Here is a 23,400-nt window from a genome sequence, read left to right as displayed (position 1 = left end):
AAAAAATGAGAGAATAAAAAAAACAAGAGAAAGAGAATAAATGAAGTGCATTCTCGAAGAGACAAAATCTAGCGCCTACACAGAAAGAGATTAACTGTAAGACAGGCAGAAAAATATTTCTTCTGTTGGGCAAAAAGGGAAGGAAGACAACAGGTACAGAAATAAGCAACTATCGAATTGGGAATAAGAAACAGTGTTGATTCTGTGGAATACCTACTTTTCTCAGAGAAATGGATGGTAAGATTATCTGCTGACAATGGAAGAAGAGGTGGTTTTAGAAGCTGTAGTTAAAGAAGTTTGAAATAGTTTTAGTGGAAAATACTTTTTGTAAATAAAGGGAAATTAAAGACCTTTTGCACAGCAAGGAAATCAACATCAAAATTATATACATATATCAACCATACCGGTAATCACAGAACAAAGCTTGTCAGACTAAATAAGAAAGGCACAATTATATGATGTAACAACAGAACACTTTAATTATAAAGACCCAGATTGCTTAAAAGTAAAAGGATGGAAAAAGATATACCAGCAAATAAGCACTGCACAGAATATTACCAGAGATAAAAATGAAAATACCATAATAAAAGAATCAATTAATAAATCAAACATAACAAACCTTAATAATTATGCTTCTAATAGCAGCTTCAATACCTGAAGCAAACCTAACAGGATCAGAGAGAAAAAAGAATTCACAATAACAAGTGAGAGATTTTAGCATCCCTCTCAGTAATAGAAATAACAAGAACAAAGAAAATCAGCATAAATACCGTCTTTAAAAACAATAACTGGACCTAACTGATATGTAAAGAACATTTCATTCAATAACAGTAAAATACACATTCTTTTCAAATAGATATGAAATAAACACTAAGATATACCATAAACAAGTTTCAATAAATACTCATTTAGAAATTGACCAACATACATCTAAGTATTCGATGGGTACAAGAATAAATCAAAATGGAAAATAGCAAACAAATTTAATTAAATAACGAAAACACAGCATAAAATGTATGGGAAGAAGCTAAACCAGTGCTCAGAACATTAAATTTATAGCTTTAAATGCTTTAATAGAAAAGAAAAAAGTTTGAAGTTTTCTTATTAGAAAACTTGGGAGTTAAAATAGGAGTCAGCAGAAGAAAAGAAACAATACATACTAGGAAAGAAACAAAATGGAAAACTGACAAAAACAAGAGAGAAAAATCAGTGAAGCCAAAACTTGATTTATAAGGGAAGATCAATAAAATTATTAAACCTGGAGCTAAACTGATCAAGAAAAAAAAAAAGGAGATACAAATGGCCATTATCAGGAATAAGAGATAACTGCTACAGGTCCTACAGCTAGTAAAGGGCAATAAGGTAATATTATCAATGTTACACCACCAAATTTAATAATACTGCAAAAATCAACAAATTCCTTGAAAGACACAAATATCAAAACTGCATTAAGAACAGAAGAGTTAATAGCCTTATAAATTCTTTCTCACAGGTGATTTCACTAGTGAAATCTATCAGTAAAGAAGAAATATAATTAATTTTAAATAATTCCTTCAGAAAATAGAAAAACACTTCCAAATTCATTACATAACTCCAGCATTACCCAGATATCCAAAAACAGAAAAAGACATTATAAGAAAACAGCAAATCAAAAGCCCTAATTAACACAGACGAGTCGTTAAAAAAATAGTAAATCCAATGTAGCAATATATAAATGTATAATGCAACGTATGTTTATCACAGGAATGTAAGGATGGTTTATTTTTAAAAAAATCAGTGTAGTTTACCACATTAATAACATACAAGAGTAGTACCATGTGATTATTTTGATAAGTGCAGAAAAATAATTTGATAAAATCCAACAAGTATTTATGATAAACTCCCCTTAGCAAAAAAGGAATAGAAGAGAACATGCTCAACTTGAAAAGAGCATCCATGAAAAAGATGATGCTAATGTCATACTGTAAGGTGAATGAAAGAATGGTTTCCCCCTAAGATTAACAACAGGGAAGGAAATCCACTCTCACCATTTCTATTCAACATTGTCCTGGAGGTTCTAGCAGTACAACAAGGTGAGAAAAATAAAAAGACATTTAGGTTGGAATGATTTTCATGTGCAATATGATTAAGTAGGTAGAAAATCCAAAGGACTTTCCATATAAGATACTAGATCTAATATGGGAACTTAATAACTTCACAGACTACTAGGTCAATGTAAATATTAGCAATAAAACACTGGATAACAAAACATTTTTAAGTGCCATTCCTGACAGCATCCAACATCTTGAAATACTTATTTTAAGCAAAATAATTTAAGTAAAATATATACAAAACCTATATACAGAAAATTACAAGTCACTGCTGAAATTATAGAAGAACCAACTAATATGGAGATATACAACATTCATGGATTAGAAGACTTGTCATTAAAATATCAATAGTCCCTGAATTTACCTATAAATTCACTCTGATCTCAATCAATATCCCAGTCACCACCTTCAAAAGTCTTAATAGCACTCTTGAATATATTTTGACAGATTGAATTTCTTTTCTTTTCTTTTTTATCCTCATTGGAGGATATGCTTTTATTGACTTTAGAGAGACAGAAAGGGGAAGGGGGAGGGAGGGAGAGAGAAACACTGATGTGATACAGAAACATTGATTGGTTGCCTTCCATATGCACCCTGACAAGGAACAGAACCCGCAACTTAGCTATGTTCCCTGACGGAAAATCGAACCACAACCTTCTGGTGCACAGGTCGACACTCCAACCAACTAAGCAGCCCGGCCAGGGTCAGACTGAATTTCTTGAGAGCAAGGGAGTATCTTATTTTGTATCACTTATATCTAGCATCGGCCAAGATGTGGTATTCAACAATAATTTTTAAAGTAAATGCAAAAGCACCAATTTCATCATTTGTAAAAGGGAGGTAACAAGATTACCTACTTCCAAGGGTTATTGTGAGGCAAAAATAAAATAAATAAATAAATAAATAAATATAAAAACGAGTAAGTGAAAGGGGAAAACATCCCCATAAAGTCCACTTTCTCAACTATTAGGCTAAAAAAGCACAGAGCTGATCAAGCTACATCTTTCCCTCTGAACTTACTAATCATTCACCTACCTAGAACCTAATCCTATATAATAAAAGGCTAATATGAAAATAGACTGAATGGCAGAATGACCGGTTGCTATGATGTGCACTGACCACCAGGGGGCAGACGGTCAACCCAGGAGCTGCCCCTGGTGGTCAGTGCATTTCCACGGGGGGAGCGCCGCTCAGCCAGATGCCGGGCTCACAGCTGGCAAGCGCAGCGGCAGTGGCGGGAGCCTCTCCCCCCACTGTGGCAATGCTAAGGATGTCTGACTACTGGCTTAGGCCTGTTCCCCCCGGGATGACTAAGCCATCATTCGGACATCTCCTGAAGGTTCCAGGACTGCGAGGGCACAGGCCAGGCTGAGAGACCCCCCCCACCGAGTGCAGGTATTTTGTGCACCAGGCCTCTAGTAACCTAATCTATCTACACCAGGGGTGGGCAAACTTTTTGACTCGAGGGCCACAATGGGTTCTTAAACTGGACCAGAGGGCCGGAAAAAAGGCATGGATGGAGTGTTTGTGTGAACTAATATAAATTCAAAGTAAACATCATTACATAAAAGGGTATGGTCTTTTTTTTTTTTTTAGTTATATTCATTTCAAACTGGCCGGATCCAGCCCGCGGGCCGTAGTTTGCCCACGGCTGATCTACACTAATAAAAGAAAAACATGGTAATTAGCTGTACATCCGCTACCCTTCCCATTGGCTAATCAGGGCGATATGCAAATTAACTGCCAGCCAAGATGGTGGCCGGCAGCCAGGCAGCTTGAAGCTAACATGAGGCTTGCTTGCTTCAGTGACGGGGGATTCCAACGTTCCCCGCCTGGCGCTGCGGGCCTCTGAGCTAGCAGTTTGTAACATTGTTACAAATATAAAAGCTAAACAAAACCCCAGAAACCTGTTTTCAGTGAGCCGGGATCTCAGAGCTGGAGTTGAAACAGTGTTTCGATTATAGAACCCAAACAAACCAGATACCTGCTTTCAGCAGCCGAGGCCTAAGAGCTGGAGCCAAGCCTCAGAGCTACAGCTGGCCCAGAATAAAAAAAAAAGAAAAAAAAGGAGCGGTTGGGAGCTTCAGTCACCTGCCAGCCTGAAAACAGCCCTCAGCCCCTCATCCAGACTGGCCAGGCACCCCAGTGGGGACCCCCACCCTGATCCAGGACACCCTTCAGGGCAAACAAGCCAGCCCCGACCCGTGCACCAGGCCTCTATCGTATATAGTAAAAGGGTAATATGCCTCCCAGCACCAGGATCAGTGGAGCCACAAGGCCTCCTGACACTGGGATCAGCGTGACAGAGGGCAGCGCCCAAACCCCCTAATTGCCCTGCGGCTCTGTGTGTGACAGGGGGCGGGGCCACAACCTCCCTATCCACCCTGCTCTGTTCATGACAGAGGAAGGCGCCCCAACACCCTGATCAGCCCTGCTCTGTGCCTGATAGGGGGGAGCTCCCCAAACCCCTGATTGCCCTGCGGCTCTGTGTGTGACAGGGTGCAGCGCCCCAACCGCCACCCCCACGGGCCCTGCTCTGTGTGTGATGGGGTAGAGCCATAACCTCCCCATCGGCCCTGCCCTGAGTGTGACATTGGCCGTGCCCCAACCCCCTGATCGGCCCTGCTCTGTGGGTGATAGAGGGCGGCGCCCCAACCGCCCCCCACGGTCCCTGCTCTGTGTGTGACAGGGTAGAGCCATAACCTCCCCATCGGCCCTGCCCTGAGTGTGACAGGGTGCGGTGCCCCAACTCCCCTATCGGCCTTGCTCTGTGCGTGACAGGTGGGAGCTCCCCAACCCCCTGATGGGCCCTGCTCTGTGCGTGACAGGGGGTGACGCCGCAACCTCCCCATCGACCCTGCCTTGAGTGTGACAGTGGCGGCGCCCCAGCCCCCTGATCCGCCCTGCTCTGTGTATGACAGAGGGCGGTGCCCCAACTCCCCTATCAGCCCTACTCTGTGAGTGACAGGGGGAAGCTCCTCAACCCCCTGATGGGCCCTGCTCTGTGCATGACAGGGGGTGGCGCCGCAACCTCCCCATCGACCCTGCCTTGAGTGTGACAGGGGCGGTGCCCCAACCCCCTAACCGGCCCTGCTCTGAGCCTGACCAGGGGCTGCACCTAGGGATTGGGCCTCCCCTCTGCCACCTGGGAGCAGGCCTAAGCCAGCAGGTCGTTATCTCCTGAGGGGTCCCAGACTGCGAGAGGGCACAGGCCGGGCTGAGGGACCCCTCTCCCTCCCCCCCGAGTGCACAAATTTTTGTGTACTGGGCCTCTAGTATATATGTAAAGAGCCAGGGGCCGTCACATCCGAATGGACGACCAAACAGGTCACGTAGGTGACCAGGCCGGCGGGGGGGGGGGGGGGGGTGGCGGGGGGGGCCATGAGGGGCAACCAAGCCGGCGGGGGGAGGGAGGGGCAGTTTGGGGTGAACAGGCCAGTGGGGGGGGGGCAGTGAGGAGTGATTAAGCCAGCAGGGTTGGGGCAATTGGGGGCGACCAAACCGGCAGAGGGGAGTTGGGGGCAACTAGGCCAGCAGGGGGGGCAGTTAGGGGCAACCAGGCCGGCAGAGGGGGGCGGTTGGGGGCAACCAGGCTGGCAGGGGGCACAGTAAGGGGCGACCATGCTGGCTGGGGGTGGGGGGGCAGTTAGGGACAACCAGGCAGAGGGGGAGCAGTTGGGGGCGACCAGGCCGGTGGGGGGGGGGGTGTGGGGGGCAGTTATGGGTGATCAGGCAGGCAGGCAGGTGAGCAGTTAGGAGCCATCGGTCCTGGATTGTGAGAGGGATGTCTGACTGCCAGTTTAGGCCCGATACTTAAGATTGGGCCTAAACTGTGAGGATCGGGCCTAAACCAGCAGTCGGACATCCCCCGAGGGGTCCTGGATTGGAGAGGGTGCAGGTTGGACTGAGGAGACCCCCCCCCCGCCATGCACGATTTTGTGCACCGGGCCTCTAGTAATATCATAAGATATCAAGTACTATTTTAACACCAGACGCTAAACAACCTCCCTTCTCCACAAGAAAAATTAGCTCATAAGAAGACCCAAATCTGAATAAGAAAGTTCTGTCACAAGTAGAGCAAGAGGACTAACTATAATGACACTTGAGGGAATCTAACAGTGTAGTCATTGAATATTCTAGAACCTAGGGAGTATTCCATCAGCAGAAATTTCATGAAAGAAGTCAGTTCTATTCCAGTAGCCTTAGTAGCTGCATGCTGCTTCCCTTACATGTTTATGAGAAGATATCAGGAACTAAAAATACAATCTAAATTTAAACTATTATTATGGTGGCTTTAATTCCTAATGACCAACAATCCAAACATGAAATGTATATTATAGCAACAAAAAACTAACCCATGAAGCATTTTATTTTATTTAATCCTCACCTGAGGATATGTTTTACTGATTTTAAGAGAGAGAGAAACATCGTCAATGTAAGAGAGGAACATCTATCAGTTGTCTATCATATGTGCCCCGACTGAAGATCATATCTGCAACTTAGGTATGTGCCCTGACCAGGAATTGAACCCACCACCTTTTGGTGTGTGGGCTAATGCTCCAACCAACCAAGCCATTGGCCAGGGTCCCATGAAACATTTTTAAAAAGCTTTCATTTAAACAAATTGTTAGAGCTCTGTAACTACAACCTAAATTTAAACTATTATTGTGGGATTAATTCCCCAAATCTAGCAACCGAAATAAGACAAAATATGCTATCACAACAAAACTAACCTATCAAACATGTTAAATCTTATCTTTAAACAAATTCTTTAGAATTATTAGAACAGAAAAATAAATATCCAGTTTATTGAGGTTTATAGTAATATCATAAGATATCAAGTACTATTTTAACCCACTTCATGGGTTAGTTTTTTGTTGCTACATGATCTTTAGTATGTTTCAAAAGTATACAATTACCTCAGATTGTGACTTAATTATTGATGAAATATAGGGAAATAGATAGCTTATAGCCACATAGGCTGTAATTAAATGTCAAGCTGTATTCACTAAAATTGGGTTAGATTTAAAATAAATATTGACTCAGGAATAATATATTTTAAATTAAAAGCCTTATTACAAAATAGAATCTTAAGATTAGTTATTTTACTTACCAAAATGCAGTCCACTTTAGATTGTACAGTTTTGCTGAAAGAAAAAGAAAGTTTGATTAACAAGAATGATACGGTAGTCTTCCCTACTATGAAAAAAAAAAATAAGTAAAAACTCCTTATTAAGATCAGGCATTACATACTAAAACTGCATTTTTCACACACACACACACACACACACACACACTCACACACACATCTATTTACCATTCACTGTGCTATAGTGAATCCCAAAACATGATCAGAATGTTTTCTGAATTCACTGCTACAGACAACCTGTTGTTATTACACAATATCACTTTAACAGATGCTCTGAATAAACAAGTTTTCAATGATATGTAAAAGTGCAAATGTATTATACTTAGATATAGGACACAGTTTACACTGAATTATAATTTTTACTGTATGTCTGCTATTCTGGACAATGATTTGTTTAGTATTTAAAAGCCATAATGGTATAATCAACACTAATAAAAGAGAAAAATGGTAATTGGCGTACGACGATACCCTTTTCATTGGCTAATCAGGGCTATATGCAAATTAACTGCCAACTAAGATTGGCAGTTAACTGTCAACAAGATGGCGGTTAATTTGCATATGTAGGCACAATGCAGGGAGGCGAAAGGGAAAGCAGGAAGAAGCCCCCTGCCACTGACAGTGATCAGAAACCCAGGGGGGAGCTAAGAGCTGGGGGGCAGGGCAAAGGCGGCCCTGGGGCTGCCTTTGCCCTGCCCCCCAAGCCATGATCGGAGAATCAGGTGCCTTTTCCGCCCTGGCCAGTGATAGCAGGAAGTAGGGGTGGAGCCAGCGATGGGAGCTGGGCACGGTCGAAGCTGGCAGTCCCAGGAGCTAGGGGCCCCTTGCCTGGGCCTAAAGCGAAGCCCACGATCGCAGGGCCACTGCCACTGCGGGTCCCCGCTGCCCGGGCCGGACGCCTCAGCCAGAGGCATCCTGCAAGGGCAGGGGCGGAGCCCGCACAATCGCGGCGCCCCCCGCTGCCACTGCAGGTCCCCGCTGCCTGGGCCCGATGCCTAGGCCAGAGGTATCAGGCCTGGGCAAGGGGCCGATCCTACGATTGGAGGGTGATGGGGGTCAACGCCTGAGGGCTCCCAGTATGTGAGAGGGGGCAGGCTGGGCTGAGGGACACTCCCCCCCCCCCACACACACACCCAGTGCACGAATTTCGTGCACCAGGCCCCTAGTATTATCTATAATTCTAAAAACTTGTTAAAAAGTAGATTCTCTCTCCCACCCCATCTCATGTGTATACACATATACACATACATATACAACACATACCAGGAAAGGATTCCCTGGACATAAAAATAATAGCAAAGATTAATATGGTAATCAATTGGAGGGAAAAGATATATTTAGAAATAAATAACACAAATAAAGCCAGTATACATAAATTTAAGTGAGCTACTATATATAAGTGAACTATTAATACATAATACAAATGAAACCAGTATAAAGTAATTGAACAGTCATTTGGATTTTGTCATATAATAATTAAAGTAAAAATGCAATGAAAGCATGAAGTCTAGATATACAGTAGTTTATGTAATTTTAAAAGATGTTACCAACCAAATTACCTTCCATAAATATTTAGAGCCAAATAAATGTTTTTTAAAAAGTGCCTTTGCATATAGCTATAGAGTAAATAAAAATTAGCATTTAAATCCCATTTCAGTTAATGCAACCAATAACCTCAAAACTTTACACTTTGAATATTGGATGCTTTGAATGAATCAAAATAAAATAATGCTTCAATACTGCAATGTTCTACTTTGGAAAATGACATAATTAAGTTATATTGGAGTAACTTTCCCACACATGGCAATTATGTACTGTGGACAAAATATAAAAACAAACGCTAAGGTGAAAGAGAGTGAACCAAAGCAGATAGCAACTAGAGGGAATCCTTAAAAGAAAGGAACCGGGTAAGATTTGTATTTATAAGGCTGTTGTCTGAGGGCACTGATCTGCCCACACAGCAGTGATCACTCAGGATTGAAGCAGAAATCTGCGTCTTGCCAGCAGAGGAGCCAGAGGACAAAGACCTGGGCTGCCAGAGCCACTGTAAAGTGAGAGATGAAATCCCAGAAAGGAAGGTGCCTCAAAATTTCTGTATAACCTATGCCCAAATATTTGAATAACCTTCATTTAGAGAAGACTCCAAGGTTTCCAGCAAAAAGCAACAGCAGAAAGGTAAGAGATCTGAGTTGAGCCTTCGGTTGCTGCCTAATCACAGGAGAGGTTAATAATGTTAGGAGGTTGAATCTAGCCATGTTAACTGTCTACCAGAACAACAGCAACAACAAAAAATAAGATTCATCAGAGAAAACTCACAAAATCCAAAGTCTACAATATATTTCCCATAATGTGTATTACACAAGCAAAATCTACCAGAATGAATAGAAAAAAGGGACCTAGAGTCAAAGAAAAACAAAAACAGCTCATAGAAACCAAATCATAAATGATCTAGATGTCAGAATTAGCAGACAAGGACTTCAAAGGAGGTATTATAAATATGTTCAAGTATTTAAAGTAAAATATAATCATGTTAAATGTATGCATGGGAGAAATCTCAGCTGAGAAATGGAAGCTAGGGGAAAAAACAACACTAAATGGAAATTCTAGAAAATAAAAGTATATCTGAAATGAATAAAATACATTGAGTTATCTTAACAGAAAATCAGATAAAGCAGAAAAAAGGTCACTAAACGGAAAAAAAAATCAAAACATCTTACTGAATCTAAGGAAGAGAAAGATTTCAAAATAATAAACAGACCTTCAGAGATTCGTAGTACATCAAGTGATACATACTTATGTACAACTGGAGAGGAGAGATAATGAGACTGAAAAATATCTGATATATAACCAAAATTTCCTCAAATTTCATGAAACATGCAAACTTAGATATCCAAAAAGCTCAGCAAACTCCAAGAAGGATCATTAAAAAGAAAATCACACAAAGTTGCATCACGGTTAAAGGAATGAAAACACAAATCTTAAGGCAGCCAGACTAAAGTGACATTATATGCAGTGAAAAGGTGATATGAATGACAACTAACTTCTATTTACTCAACTGATTTGCAAAAGAGGTACCAAAGCAGTTCAAGGCATAAAGGAAAATCCTTTCAACAAAGGCTGATGGAATATCTGGATATATCTATAAACAGATGAATATACCTCATTCTATAGAAAATTCTTAGTTGGATCATAAAATTAACCATAAGAGCTTAAACTATGAAGTAATTAGAGAATATCATGACCTGAGACTATACAAAAGTGTCTTAGGGTCCCGAAGCAATAGCATTTAAAAAAAATAAATTAGCCATCATCAAAATGAAAATCAACTTCTATTCATCAAGACATCATTAGAAAATAAATCACTAACCAAAAGAAAATATTTACAAAACATCTATATATATAAAAGCCCAAGCAACCGTTAAGACTGTTATGACCGAATGACTGGAACGACCGGTCGACTAGTCGCTATGACACGCACTGACCACCAGGGGGCAGACATTCAATGCAGGAGCTGCCCTCTGATGTCAGTGTGCTCCCACAGCCAACCTCTGCAGCCCCTCCCCCTGGCCGGCCAACCTCCCGTGGGCCCTACCCCCCACCTCCCAGGGTGGGCGGCCCCAATTGGCCCAGATGGGGGCTGGGCAAGAAGCCCTGGTCACCTGCCAGGCCAAGGAACCCCACCCATGCACGAGTTTGTGCACCGGGCCTCTAGTATAGCTGATAAAACACTTATACCCAGAATATTAAATGAATTCCTACAACTGTGGATCCTAAGAAGATAGCCTATCAATAAGGACGCCTGGTGGTTAACTGGGCTCAAATTTAAAAGCAGAGTCTAGTAGCCTTTCCTAAACAGAGGCCTCTCATACAAACCACACTTCAGGGAGAGGCATGCACTAAGCTGCCAGCCTTCCACACTGTCTTCCTGCCATCTGAGCCAGCCCTTATAAAGGAGTTCTGGGAATAGTATTTCAACCAACAGTACTGAGGTTTTCTCTGGCCAATCAGAGCTGCATAACTATATTACCCATCAACGTTTTCACCAACCAATCAGTAAGGCTACATTCTGACCAATAAGGACAGTGCTTTTTGGACCAATCAAACTGCAAGGATTTGGAGTCCTCTTTGCATGAGATGGACCAATCAGGGATCAAGGATGGGGACCTCTGTCCATATAAGTCAGCTCCCCTCTGGCACAGAGAGCGCTTTCCTTTTCCACTGAAGACTGCAGTTCCCCAGCTGGAGCTGAAACATAGAAGTTGAAACTCCAAAGATGTCTCAAGAGACCAGAGTGGAGAACAGCAGGCAGAGCAGAGCACAGCTGTCAAGCCAGAGAGGGGCCTGGCCCCAAAGCCGTTCCACTGACATGCTGTTTCACAGACTGCTGCTTCATATTGAGTTGTGACATGAGTGAGTTGTTCTATAGCTCAATGTTGTTCTCACAGATGTGCTATATCACACTGAATAGTTTCCTTCTTCACCACACCCCAAACTGGGGACTCCTGTTGGTGTTAAATTGATGCCAATGACCATAGGTTGACACAACTCAATAATAAAGACAGGTAACTCATTAATTAATAAGAAAATAACTGGAATAGATAATTCATAAAGAAAGTATGCACAAATGTTCCAGAATAGATAATTCACAAAAAAGGATGTACACATGTCCAATAAAAACATGAAAAGATGTTCAGCATTATTAGTCATCAAAGAAATGTTTGATGTATACATTTCTGGTGGAAATGTAAAAGGTGAAATTGCTTTGGAAAAGTTTAGTACTTAGGGCAGTGATGGCGAACCCATGACACGCATGTCAGAGGTGACACACGAACTCATTTTTTTGGTTGATTTTTCTTTGTTAAATGGCATTTAAATACATTTTGGCATTTGATATAAAATAAATATCAAAAATATGTCTTTGTTTTACTATGGTTGCAAATATCAAAAAATTTCTATATATGACACGGCACCAGAGTTAAGTTAGGGTTTTTCAAAATGCTGACACGCCGAGCTCAAAAGGTTCGCCATCACTGACTTAGGGACTGGCCGGGTAGTACATGTGGTTAGAGTCTTGTTCCAATTTGCCAAGGTTGTGGGTTCAATCCCAGGTCAGGGAACATACAAGAACCAACCAATGAATGCATAAATAAATAGATCAACAAATCAATGTTTCTCTCTCAAAAGCAATTTAAAAAATATAAACCTATCCTATAACACAGCAATTCTATTCCTATGTTTTTATGCACAAGAAATGATAACACTGTGTGACCCCCAAAACAGATTTGTATATGAACAGAATATTTAATCTTTAATCCCAAACTGGAAACAATCCAACAGAAGTCAATATAAAAATGAATAAAAATGATATATTCATAGAATGGAATACTGAGCAATTAAGAAAAATCTGATACACAGAACATTAATGAATCTAGTGTACATTATACTGAGCTGAAGACACTATCAAGAAAAACTCATTATATACAATTCCATTTATATGAAGTTCTAGAACAGGCAAAATTAATCTATGATGAAAGAAAAATTAGAAACAATGGCTGTCCTAGGATGGGGGAAGGGATTAGCTAGGAAAGAGCATGTATGGCCTCTGTAATATACTGCCCCATTTCCCCTTTTCAGGAAAGAAGGGGTTTGTCCTCCAGCCACTGGAAGTGCTTTCAGCAGAATGCCCTCAGCTGTCAGCCCCTATGGGAATTGCCTATGCTGAAAAAAACTTCACACCATCTTCCAGAGTCAGCCCACATCCAGTGGCTGATCAATGGGGTTTCAAAGGCCCAGCTCTTTGTTCCAACTTGGGGCAACTCTGAAGGGTCATTCCAGCTTCAGAACTCTCCAGCACTGCAGCTTAACTTTCTCTCTGCTCTTTTCCTGTCCATCCTTCCATAGATGTGAATCTCAAGAGCATTCCCCAACAAAGTGGGTAAGGTTACTGGATTAGCATTACCTGGGACTAGTTAGACAAGCAAATTTGTGGGCCTCACCCAAGACCTACTGAATCAGAAAACAGAAGCCCCATCCACATGCAAAGAGCTGCCTATTAGCTTGTTGAGCCTCTCTCTTAAACATATTCAGATGGGTATACAATTAACACTTTTCGTACCGCTCAGGAGTTTTCTCGTGTTTCGTGCGCCATCTGTTAAGGACCGCTCACGAGTGTTCTCGTTTTTCACGCCCACGGAAAAAGGAGTGAATCTAGATACTTATGTAAATTTTGTTTGGTCCCTCTTCATAGAGGAAAATGTTTTACGCAGTACCATACGTTAAAAAAGTACTAGGAACTTTAACTGTTTAATTGTTTTTGTAAATAAAAATGTTATAATTATTGAAAAACAACACCTACAGTGCATTATGATGATTTAAATAACGTGCACTTTGCCCAAAAACGTGCGGTCCCTGGCGTATGTCTTAGAGATTTCTACGCGGTACGCAATGTGTTAAGACAGAGCATTTTCCTAAAAGGGGGGCATGAAATCTATACTTCGAAGAAGAAAAAAAGTTAAATCCGCACAAAAGTAAACACACACACACACACAATATATATACACACACACACACACACACATACATATATATGTGTGTGTATACATATATGTGTGTGTACGTGTGTGTATGTATATATATATATATGTGTGTGTATATATATATATGTGTGTGTGTATACACACACACACACACACACACACACGTGTATTTTAGAGGCCCGGTGCACAAAATTTGTGCATGGGAGAGTCCCTCAGCCGGGCCTGCACCCTCTCCATTCCAGGACCCTTCAGGGGATGTCCGACAACCCTCTTGCAATCCGGGACCACTGGTTCCGAACTGCTCACCTGCCTGCCTGCCTGATCACCCCTAACCACTCTGCCTGCCTGCCTGGTTGCCCCTAACTGCCCTCCCCTGCCAGCCTGGTCGCCCCTAACCGCCTCTGCCTTGGCCACCACCACCGTGGCTTTGTCTGGAAGGATGTCCAGAAGGATGTCCGGAAGATGTCCGGTCTAATTAGCATATTACCCTTTTATTAGTATAGATATGTACATATATGTAACTTTCAGAGAGCCAAAAATTGATGTCTTAGAAATTTAAACTATTGGGCTAGCTATTTTGTTTGCCCTTCCAAACCCACTTCCCACCCTTGGATCATACTAATCACTCATCTTCTAAATCTTTCAGTTCAAGCTTTTACATATCAAGTCAGATCACCACAATATTATAAAGTAAACCTCAATCTTATGAAAAAGGGGGAAACACACCAATAATGAGAGCACAGAACAATTTAAGGAAGAGAGATAAATCAAATTACAGAGTGAAGTTGGAGGAAAACATTTTTAATAAGTGGGCCTAAACAAGATAGTAAATTTAGGAAGCATGTGTTTAAAAACAACAACAAAAATCAAACCAAACAGATAACACCATTTAGTTTAATTTACCTCACAGAAACACTACACCAAAATACCAGGTAATATTTCCCCTTTTTCAGAGTTAAACATGATATAATTAAATAATTTAAGTCTTGAGCCAAACATAGTATATAATACATTGTAAGTAACAGTATGCCTAAAGGACATAGTATATAATACATTGTAAGTAACAGTATGCCTAAAGGAACATTTCAGAACCTATCTCCGTTTCAACAAATTGTTTATAAATTATCTGTTTGTCGCAGATAATATAATTCTAAGACACTCCCACTCATCCCTTATAGCACCAGGCTTGGCCTCCATCCAAAAGTTCAATACTATTTCCACATTTATTTGGAGTCCTAAAGTCTGGATTCAGAGTGACTAATAATCCCTAGATACAGGGTATACACATTTTGAATGATTACTAGTATAAAGCCAGTGTTTATTAACATACAGTTCATTTTCAAAATTTAAGAGTCTACAAAAATGAGTAATTTTTGTTGTCCGTGCCTGTTTTTAAACTGATGACCATTCTGGTCCAGGTACCACTGACAATGTGAAGCAATGGAATCACAAACATCAAGCATCATTTATTTGTGTGCCCTCAATTTGTGGACTGTTGCCGGTTTTGTGCTGTAAACTTTATCTTTTATGTCCCCATAAAAAAAAGTCTAGTGGCACTTTAAGATAAATTTTCTTTGTTTAAAACTTAGTCTGGCTTCACCCATTATTTCAAATCAGTTAAACCTGAAAAGGAGTGAAAATTAAGTGAGTTATTAGCTGTTAAAGTGTGTATACATCTTTTTGGGACACCCTGTATTTGATTCAAAGTTCTTGTGTTGCAGAAATAGAGATCTGTGACACTAGATACTAGACTTCACCCACAAAAAATCTGAGGTAGGGAAGGTACAATGCAATATACCAAATGTAAAAAGCTCTTACATTCTAGCCTTACCAGGAAAAAATCAAACTCTCCCATAAATAAATACTATTGACTTCAGATCCTTTTTGTATACTAAAACATATTTTTTAAAAAATATATTTTATTGATTTTTTACAGAAAGGAAGGGAGAGGAATAGAGAGTTAGAAACATCGATGAGAGAGAAACATCGATCAGCTGCCTTCTGCACACCCCCCACTGGGGATGTGCCCGCAACCAAGGTACATGCCCTTGACTGGAATTGAACCTAGGACCCTTCAGTCCGCAGGCCGATGCTCTATCCACTGAGCCAAACCAATCAGGGCCTAAAACGTATTTTTACCTTATACTTTATCTGTAACAAATGGGACACATTCACTTTTAGTTTGCTGAAATGAAAACAAAATTGTACAATTGTAAAAAATAACTATAGCAATAGTGACTAATTCTATAAAGACTACAAAGGGTAGCCAGAAAACTATAAAAACAAAAACAAGCCACAGAAACTAACCCAAATCCCCCATCTGGACATTTTGATTTATTTATTTAGTATGTTGTCTTAAAAATAATTCACATCTGCCCTGGCTGATGTGGCTAAGTTGGTTGGAGTGTCCTCCCGTGCACTGAAAGGTAGTGAATTCGATTCCCGGTCAGGGCATACACCCAGATTTCAGGTTTATTCCCTGGTCCAGGCACATGCAGGAGGCAACTGAACAATGTTTCTTTCACGTTCAAGTTTTTCTCTCTTTCCCCCTTCCTCTCAAGCTAAAAGTAAATAAAATCATCCTATATAATGAAAACCTAATATGCAAATTGTCCCCTCAGGCAGTTGTTCAAACAGGAGTTTGACCACTTGCTATGATGTGTACTGACCACCAAGTGTTGGTGCAGAACATGGTGGGCGTCAGCGACGCAGGCACCAGTAGCAGGTCCCGATGAGTGCGGGACCATGGCGGGATGGCAGAGCAGGTGAGTGGGTGGCGCCAGGTCAAGGCAGGTGCAAGCAGGGGCCTGATCACCCTGCCAATGGCCCAGCAGATGACAACCAGCACTGGTGGCAAGGGCTGGGGTCGCCGCCCGGCTCCGAGGCGCTGAAGGAGCCGGGCGGGAGGTCCAGCCCCGATCAATCCTCCCCCAGACAGAGACAAGCAGCAGTGGGAGGCAGGGCCGCCACCCGGCTCCCAGGCACTGAGGGAGCCAGGCGGGAAGCCAAGCCCTGATTGATCGCCCTGTGGATGGTGACCAGCAGTGGCAGTGGGGGGCAGGGCTGCTGCCTGGCTCCAAGGCACTGAGGGAGCCGGGCCGGGGGCCCAGTCCCCATAGGTTGCCCCGCAGGTGGGATGGTGGAGCAGGTGAGGGGGTGGCACCAGGCCAAGGTGGGGTGTCAAGCGGGGCTGCGGGGCTGCAGGGCTGCCACGCTGGAGGCGCAAGCTGGGGTTGTGAGGCTGGGGCCCAATCTCTGCAGGCCACCTTGAGGGACCCCACCCATGCACGAATTCGTGTACCGGGCCTCTAGTAAACAATAAAAAAGAAATTTAAAATTATAATAAAAAATTTAAAAGATCTATAGATTAAGAGATATTAACCAATAGCAATATATGAGTACTGATTCAAACAAACTGTAAAGAAAACAAAAAATGAGACAAAAATTTGAGCACTGACTGTATGCTTGCTAATATTAAGGAATTTCTATGATTTTTTGGGTGGGTTAATCACATAACTTTTTTTATATGAAATTATATGATGTCTGGGATTTCCTTCAAAACAATGGGGGGGTATATATAAATAAGATTAGCTAAGAGACTAGTGGTTGAAGCTGAATAATAAGGACATGAGAGTTCACTGTATTTTTTCTCCTTTTGTATATAATTAACATTTTTCAAAATTAAAAGCTGAGAAAGGGGGAAAAAAGCTGAGAAAGGGGGGAGTTCTTAGCAGATCCTTTTCAAAAGAAAGGCACATCAAGCTTCTGAACTGCAAAAGAAAGCATCATCCAAATAACAAGAGAGCCCACTACATGGGAGAGCATAGTTGCCAACAACACATCAGATAAGGGGTTAATCTCCAAAACGAATAGGGAATTCATACAATTTAACAAAAGGAAGACAAACAATCCAATTAAAAAATGGGTTAAGGGCCTAAATAGACACTTCTCCAAAATGGACATACAGAAAGCCAAGAGGCATATGAAAAAATGCTCAAAGTTACTAATCATCCAAGAGATGCAAAACAAAATGGCAATGAGTTATCACCTCACACCTTTCAGACTGGCTACCATCAACAAATCAACCAACCACGAGTGTTGGTAAGGATGTGGAGAAAAGGGAACCCTCGTGCACTGCTGGTGGGACTGCAGACTGGTGCAGCCACTGTGGAAAACAGTATGGAGTTTCCTCAAAAATTAAAAACAGAACTCCCATTTGACCCAATCATCCCACTTCTAGGACTATACCCTAAGAAACCTGAAACACTCATCAGAAACAATATACACACCTCTATGTTCATAGCAGCACAATTTAAGATAGCCAAGACTTGGAAACAGCCTAAGTGCCCATCAGCAGATGAGTGGATAAAAAAAAAACTACAGTACATTTACACAATAGAATACTACACAGCAACAAAAAAGGACGCTTACCATTTGCAATAATAGGGATGGACCTGGAGAGTATTATGCTGAGCAAAATAAGGCAGTCAGAGAAAGATAAGTGTCACATGCTCTCACTCTTATGTGGAATCTAATGAACCAAATAAACTGATGATCAAAAATAGACCCAGAGTCACAGAAGCATGAACAGACTGTTGAACCTCAGAGGGAAGGGAGGGGAGGATGGGTTGGAAGAGATCAACCAATGAACTTGTATGGATATACTAGTATGTATGACCCATGGACACAGACAATGGGGTAGTGAGAGCCTGGGGTGGGGAGGAGGACGGGAGGAGGACGGGAGTAGGCTGGAAGAGGTTAATGGGGGTCGGTGGGGGGGGGGGGGGGGAGGAGAACTAATGTAATACTTTCAACAATAAAGATTCTTAAAGAAGAAGAAAAGAAAAGCACATCAACCATGTAGGTCCTACAGCTAAGAGACTAGTTTGAGACCTAAAAACTTCTCATGTTAATTAAAAATATGAAGAACTTAAACTCTCTAAGACTATATAAAAACTAAAAATTATGGATTCACCAACTACAACCAATGTCTACTGAGTTACTGTTAATCATGTTTTCTGAACAGCCACCGATTATTGGTTACTCCAAATGCTGAATCTTGCCATTAAAATCTGCTCTAAAAGGACTGTGAAAATCTGTACTTTGGGGAAGCAGGGTAATACTAGTAAACAAATTTTGCTGTTCTCTTTGGTAAAAATCTACTTGCCCATTTTTTTTTTCAATGCAAACAGATTTTCAGGTTGATAATAAAAATTCAAATATATTTAGAGATCCGGAGAAGATGGCTGCTGAAGGAAAGCAGACTGCAAGACAGTGTGAGAGTGAGAGAATGAAAGGAGAGTGTGTGGGTGTACCGAGAGTGTAAATTTGTGGGTAAGCGACAGCTATACTCCAGGGGACTGTTGGAGACTGCTGGATCGGGCTCCCCTAACCGGGCAGCCTCCCGGAGCGCCAGCTCAGCGGCGGAGACCGTGCCATCTTGAGTGTAGTGTATCGGAAGTGTATACATGCAGAGACCCTGCAACCATGGCACCCAGGGTCCAGCTACAAACCTAGGAGCACCGGATCTCAAGCAGCGTGAATACCTGGACTCAGACGAACCCTGCTCCTCCTCACGGAAAGGTCAGATTTTGCCTAAAGGTGTGGTTTGCGATTCAGGTTGGAGAGAGCAATGCACACGCGGGGGAAGTCTGCGCCCCAAAAAGTTTGTGGCCGCTGGGTCCAGCATGATCCGCGAGTGTGGAAGGGGTCCCACAGGGCTTCTGGCAGAAGGGAACTCTAAAAATCAGCCCATAGCTGGACTGGGTGCAAAAAGGCAGCCTCGGATTTTGCCAGTGTGCTGGCTGCTTAGTGCCAGTGGAGAGAGGACGTGCGGAAGAGACTTTGAGTGAATTGCTCACTCTGGCTTTTTTTTTTTCTCCTTAAATCTTTGCTTTTGATTATTAAACCCAATATGTAAGATCGCCCAGTTGGGGTAACTCACAGAGACTGCAGGGGAAAGTTGTTTTTGTGGAACCTGGGAATCAGAGTGGGGAGTAACGACCAAGGAACCAGCTCTGGGGCAGTCGACTCTCCCAAACCAGTATTCAGTGCGATAGGGAAAACAAAAACTAAATACTGGCTAGAGAGGACTTGTAGCCTCCGAGGTCAATCCAGAAACACTGCCACCACGGGGCTGAACTGCGAACTGACTCTTCTGTAAACACAAATAAAGGCAGACTGGGAAACAAAGAAATACTGCCTGCTTTAAAATCAGGACTGTGGTTTACAATACGGAGGAGCAATGTATTGTAGGGAACTTCAACACTCTCCTGAATACCTGACATGACTAAGGCGTGCCAAACAGAAGAGTAGAGGAAGTGAAGAACCTTCACTACTGCACATTTTTATTTTTTTCACCTTTTACTTAAGAAACTAAATTTTTTTCTTTTTTGATCACCTGATTTTACCTTTTCAATTAGTACATTTTCATTTTTAACCAGTATTATTACTACTACACCATTTTACCTTTTTTTTTTGTAAGTGTCATTTTATTTTCTCTTTATTTTATTTTGGGATTAGTGTTCTGCATTCTATTTTCATCTTTCCTTTAGCATCATTTTACTCTATCTCAACTTTACCTTTATGCCAAAACTCTCTTCCTCACTTTTCCCCTTTTGTTGTCCTATTTCCCTTACCCTATTCCTGCTTTAGATTTTCCCTATTCCTTCTTTTTGCCCCCTGTTAAAATATCACCCTACCTATATATCTAATTTCCAATCCCCTGCTCTAAGTACATATACACCTCTCTCTTCTCTTCACTATCCAAATTTTTTTTCGCTCTCTCTGTCATTTTATTGTTTGCTTGATTGTTGATTATATTGGGCGTTTTTTATGCTTCTTTGTGAGATTGTTTCGCTTTTTCTTTTTTGTTGTTGTTTTTTTCAGTTATTTATGGCTTCTGATATTAGTTGTTTGGAGTTTGCAATCATCTCTAGGTATCTGTTGCTGGAATTTGTTGGGATTAGTGGCTGTTCTACTGGAGTTTTTTCCCCATATAAATAGTTTCTTCCCCTCTTCTATTTCATTCTCTTTCTTTTCTCACTTACTTTTTTTTTCTTTTTCCCAATTTCATATTTTTCCCTTTTTCTATTTTTTTCTTTTTCTCTTCTTCTTTCTTCCTTACCCCCGAATTCTCTTTTCTCTGGTGGTCACCTTTATTTTGGGTTCTTAGTATCATGAATACATTTGTGTTCATTGCCTTGTGCATTGTGCCTTGTTGTGTTTTGTGCCTTTAAATCAACGCAGCAGAGAGAGAACTACATAACCAAACACCTGGAGAAGAGAGGTCAAAGAAACAGCCCGCATATGAAAGAAAAACAGGCATCGCCAGAAAAGGAAGTAAATGAAATGGAGGCAAGCAACATGTCAGAGAAGGTATTCAGAGAAATGGTCATAAGGTGGATGAAAAGAATGGAAGACAAATTCAACAATATGTGTAAGAACCAAGAAGAAATGAAGAACAACCAAGAAGAAAAGAAAAATGACATCACTGCTATAAAGAACTCCATAGAAAGCATCAACAGTAGACTAGAAGAAGCAGAGGACCGCATCAGTGAGCTAGAAGACAAGCTAGGAAAAATTACCCAAGCAGAGCAGCTTCTCGAAAAAAAAATTTAAAAGCAGGAGGGCCTAAGAGAACTTTGGGACAACACGAAACAAAACAACATCCGCATAATAGGGGTGCCAGAAGGAGAGGAAACTGAGCAAGGAATAGAAAACCTGTTTGAAGAAATAATGACAGAAAACTTCCCTGATATAGGGAAGAAAAAACACAAATCCAAGAAGCAAGCAAGAATCTTAAAAGCGGCCAGAGAGAGTCAGAAAATTACTTACAAAGCATCCCCCATCAGAATAGCGACTGATTTCTCAACAGAAACACATCAGGCAAGAAGAGAATGGAATGAAATATACAAAGTCATGAAAAGGAAGGGTCTGAATTCAAGAATACTGTACCCAGTAAGACTATCAATCAAAATTGAGGGTGAAATCAGGAGCTTCACAGACAAAAAAGGGCTACGGGAGTTTATTACCACCAAACCAGCAATGCAAGAAATGCTAAAGGGTCTGCTGAAAAAAAAAAAAAGGAAACGAAGAAGGAACACAGAGGTAAAGAATAAAAATGGTGACAAACAAGTATCTATCAATAATAACTTTAAATGTAAATGGATTAAATGCCCAAATCAAAAGACATAGGGTAACTGAGTGGATAAGAAAACATGAACCATATATCTGCTTTCTACAGGAAACCCACCTCAGAAAAAAAGACGCACACATACTGATGGTGAAGAGATGGAAAAGGGTTTTTCAGGCGAATGGAAATGAAAAAAAAGCTGGGGTAGCAATACTTATATCTGACAAATTAGATCTCAAAGTGAAGGACATAAAAAGAGATAAGGAAGGCCACTTCATAATACTAAAGTGAGCAATCTAACTGTGGTAAACATATACACACCCAATATAGGAGCACCCAAATACATAAAAAAAACTTCTGAAGGAGATGAAGGGAGAGATTGACAGCAATACAATCATAGTAGGGGACTTTAATACCCTACTATCACCACTGGACAAATCCTCTAAACAAAAAATCAGCAAAGAAACATCAATCCTAAATGATTCACTAGATGACATGGAATTAACTGACATCTTCAGAACATTTCACCCCAAAGCCACAGAATATACATTCTTCTCAAGTGCACATGGGTCATTTTCAAAGATAGACCATATATTGGGTCACAGGCAAAGTCTTTTCAAATTCAAGAAGATAGAAATCATATCAAGCATCTTCTCAGATCACAATGGCATAAAACTAGAAATCAACTACAATAAAAACAATCCAAAAAAATCAAACACATGGAGACTAAATAGCATGCTATTAAACAATGACTGGGTCACCAGAGAGCTCAAAGAAGAAATAAAAAACATCATGGCAACAAATGACAATGAAAACACAACAATCCAAAACCTATGGGACACAGCGAAAGCAGTCTTGAGAGGGAGGTTCATAGCTCTACAAGCCTACTGCAAAAAACAAGAAACAATGATAATAAATTACCTAAACCTACAACTCAAAGAGTTAGAAAGAGAGCAACAAGAAAAGCCCAGTGTAAGGAGAAGGAAGGAAATAATAAAGATCAGAGTGGAGATAAACAACACAGAGACCAAAAAAAAAACAATACAAAAGATCAACAAAACCAAGAGCTGGTTCTTTGAAAGGATAAACAAGATTGATGAACCTATAGTCAGGCTCAACAAGAAACAAAGAGAGAGGACCCAAATAAACAAAATCAGAAATGAAAGAGGAGAAATAACAACAGACCCCACAGAAATACAACAGATTGTTAGAAAATACTATGAACAACTCTACTCCAACAAACTAGACAACCTGGAGGAAATGGACATATTCCTAGAAAAATACAACCTTCCAAAACTTAATCAGGAAGATTCTAAAAATCTCAATAGGCCAATAACTATGGAGGAAACTGAAGCAGTAATCAAAAAGCTTCCAGCAAACAAAAGCCCAGGACCAGACGGCTTCACAGGGGAGTTTTACCAAACATTCAAGGAAGAACTAAAACCTATCCTCCTCAGACTACTACAAAAAATTCAACAGAAAGGAACACTTTCG

At 41.2% G+C, this 23,400-nt stretch overlaps 1 protein-coding gene across 3 annotated transcripts in view; it reads right to left on the bottom strand.

Annotated features, from left to right (window-relative positions):
- Nucleotides 1-23,400, bottom strand: part of RFX7 (regulatory factor X7) — a 128,132-nt gene that overhangs the window by 59,055 nt on the left and 45,677 nt on the right. For all 3 annotated transcript variants that reach the window (XM_059700354.1, XM_059700362.1, XM_059700372.1), the window contains one exon: nt 7,204-7,237. In XM_059700354.1, coding sequence (XP_059556337.1) covers nt 7,204-7,237 — 34 coding nt within the window. The remainder of the gene's footprint in view (nt 1-7,203; nt 7,238-23,400) is intronic.

Source organism: Myotis daubentonii, chromosome 1 (assembly GCF_963259705.1).
Source record: "Myotis daubentonii chromosome 1, mMyoDau2.1, whole genome shotgun sequence".
Taxonomy (NCBI): domain Eukaryota; kingdom Metazoa; phylum Chordata; class Mammalia; order Chiroptera; family Vespertilionidae; genus Myotis; species Myotis daubentonii.
This window is presented reverse-complemented; position numbering and strand designations above follow the sequence as displayed.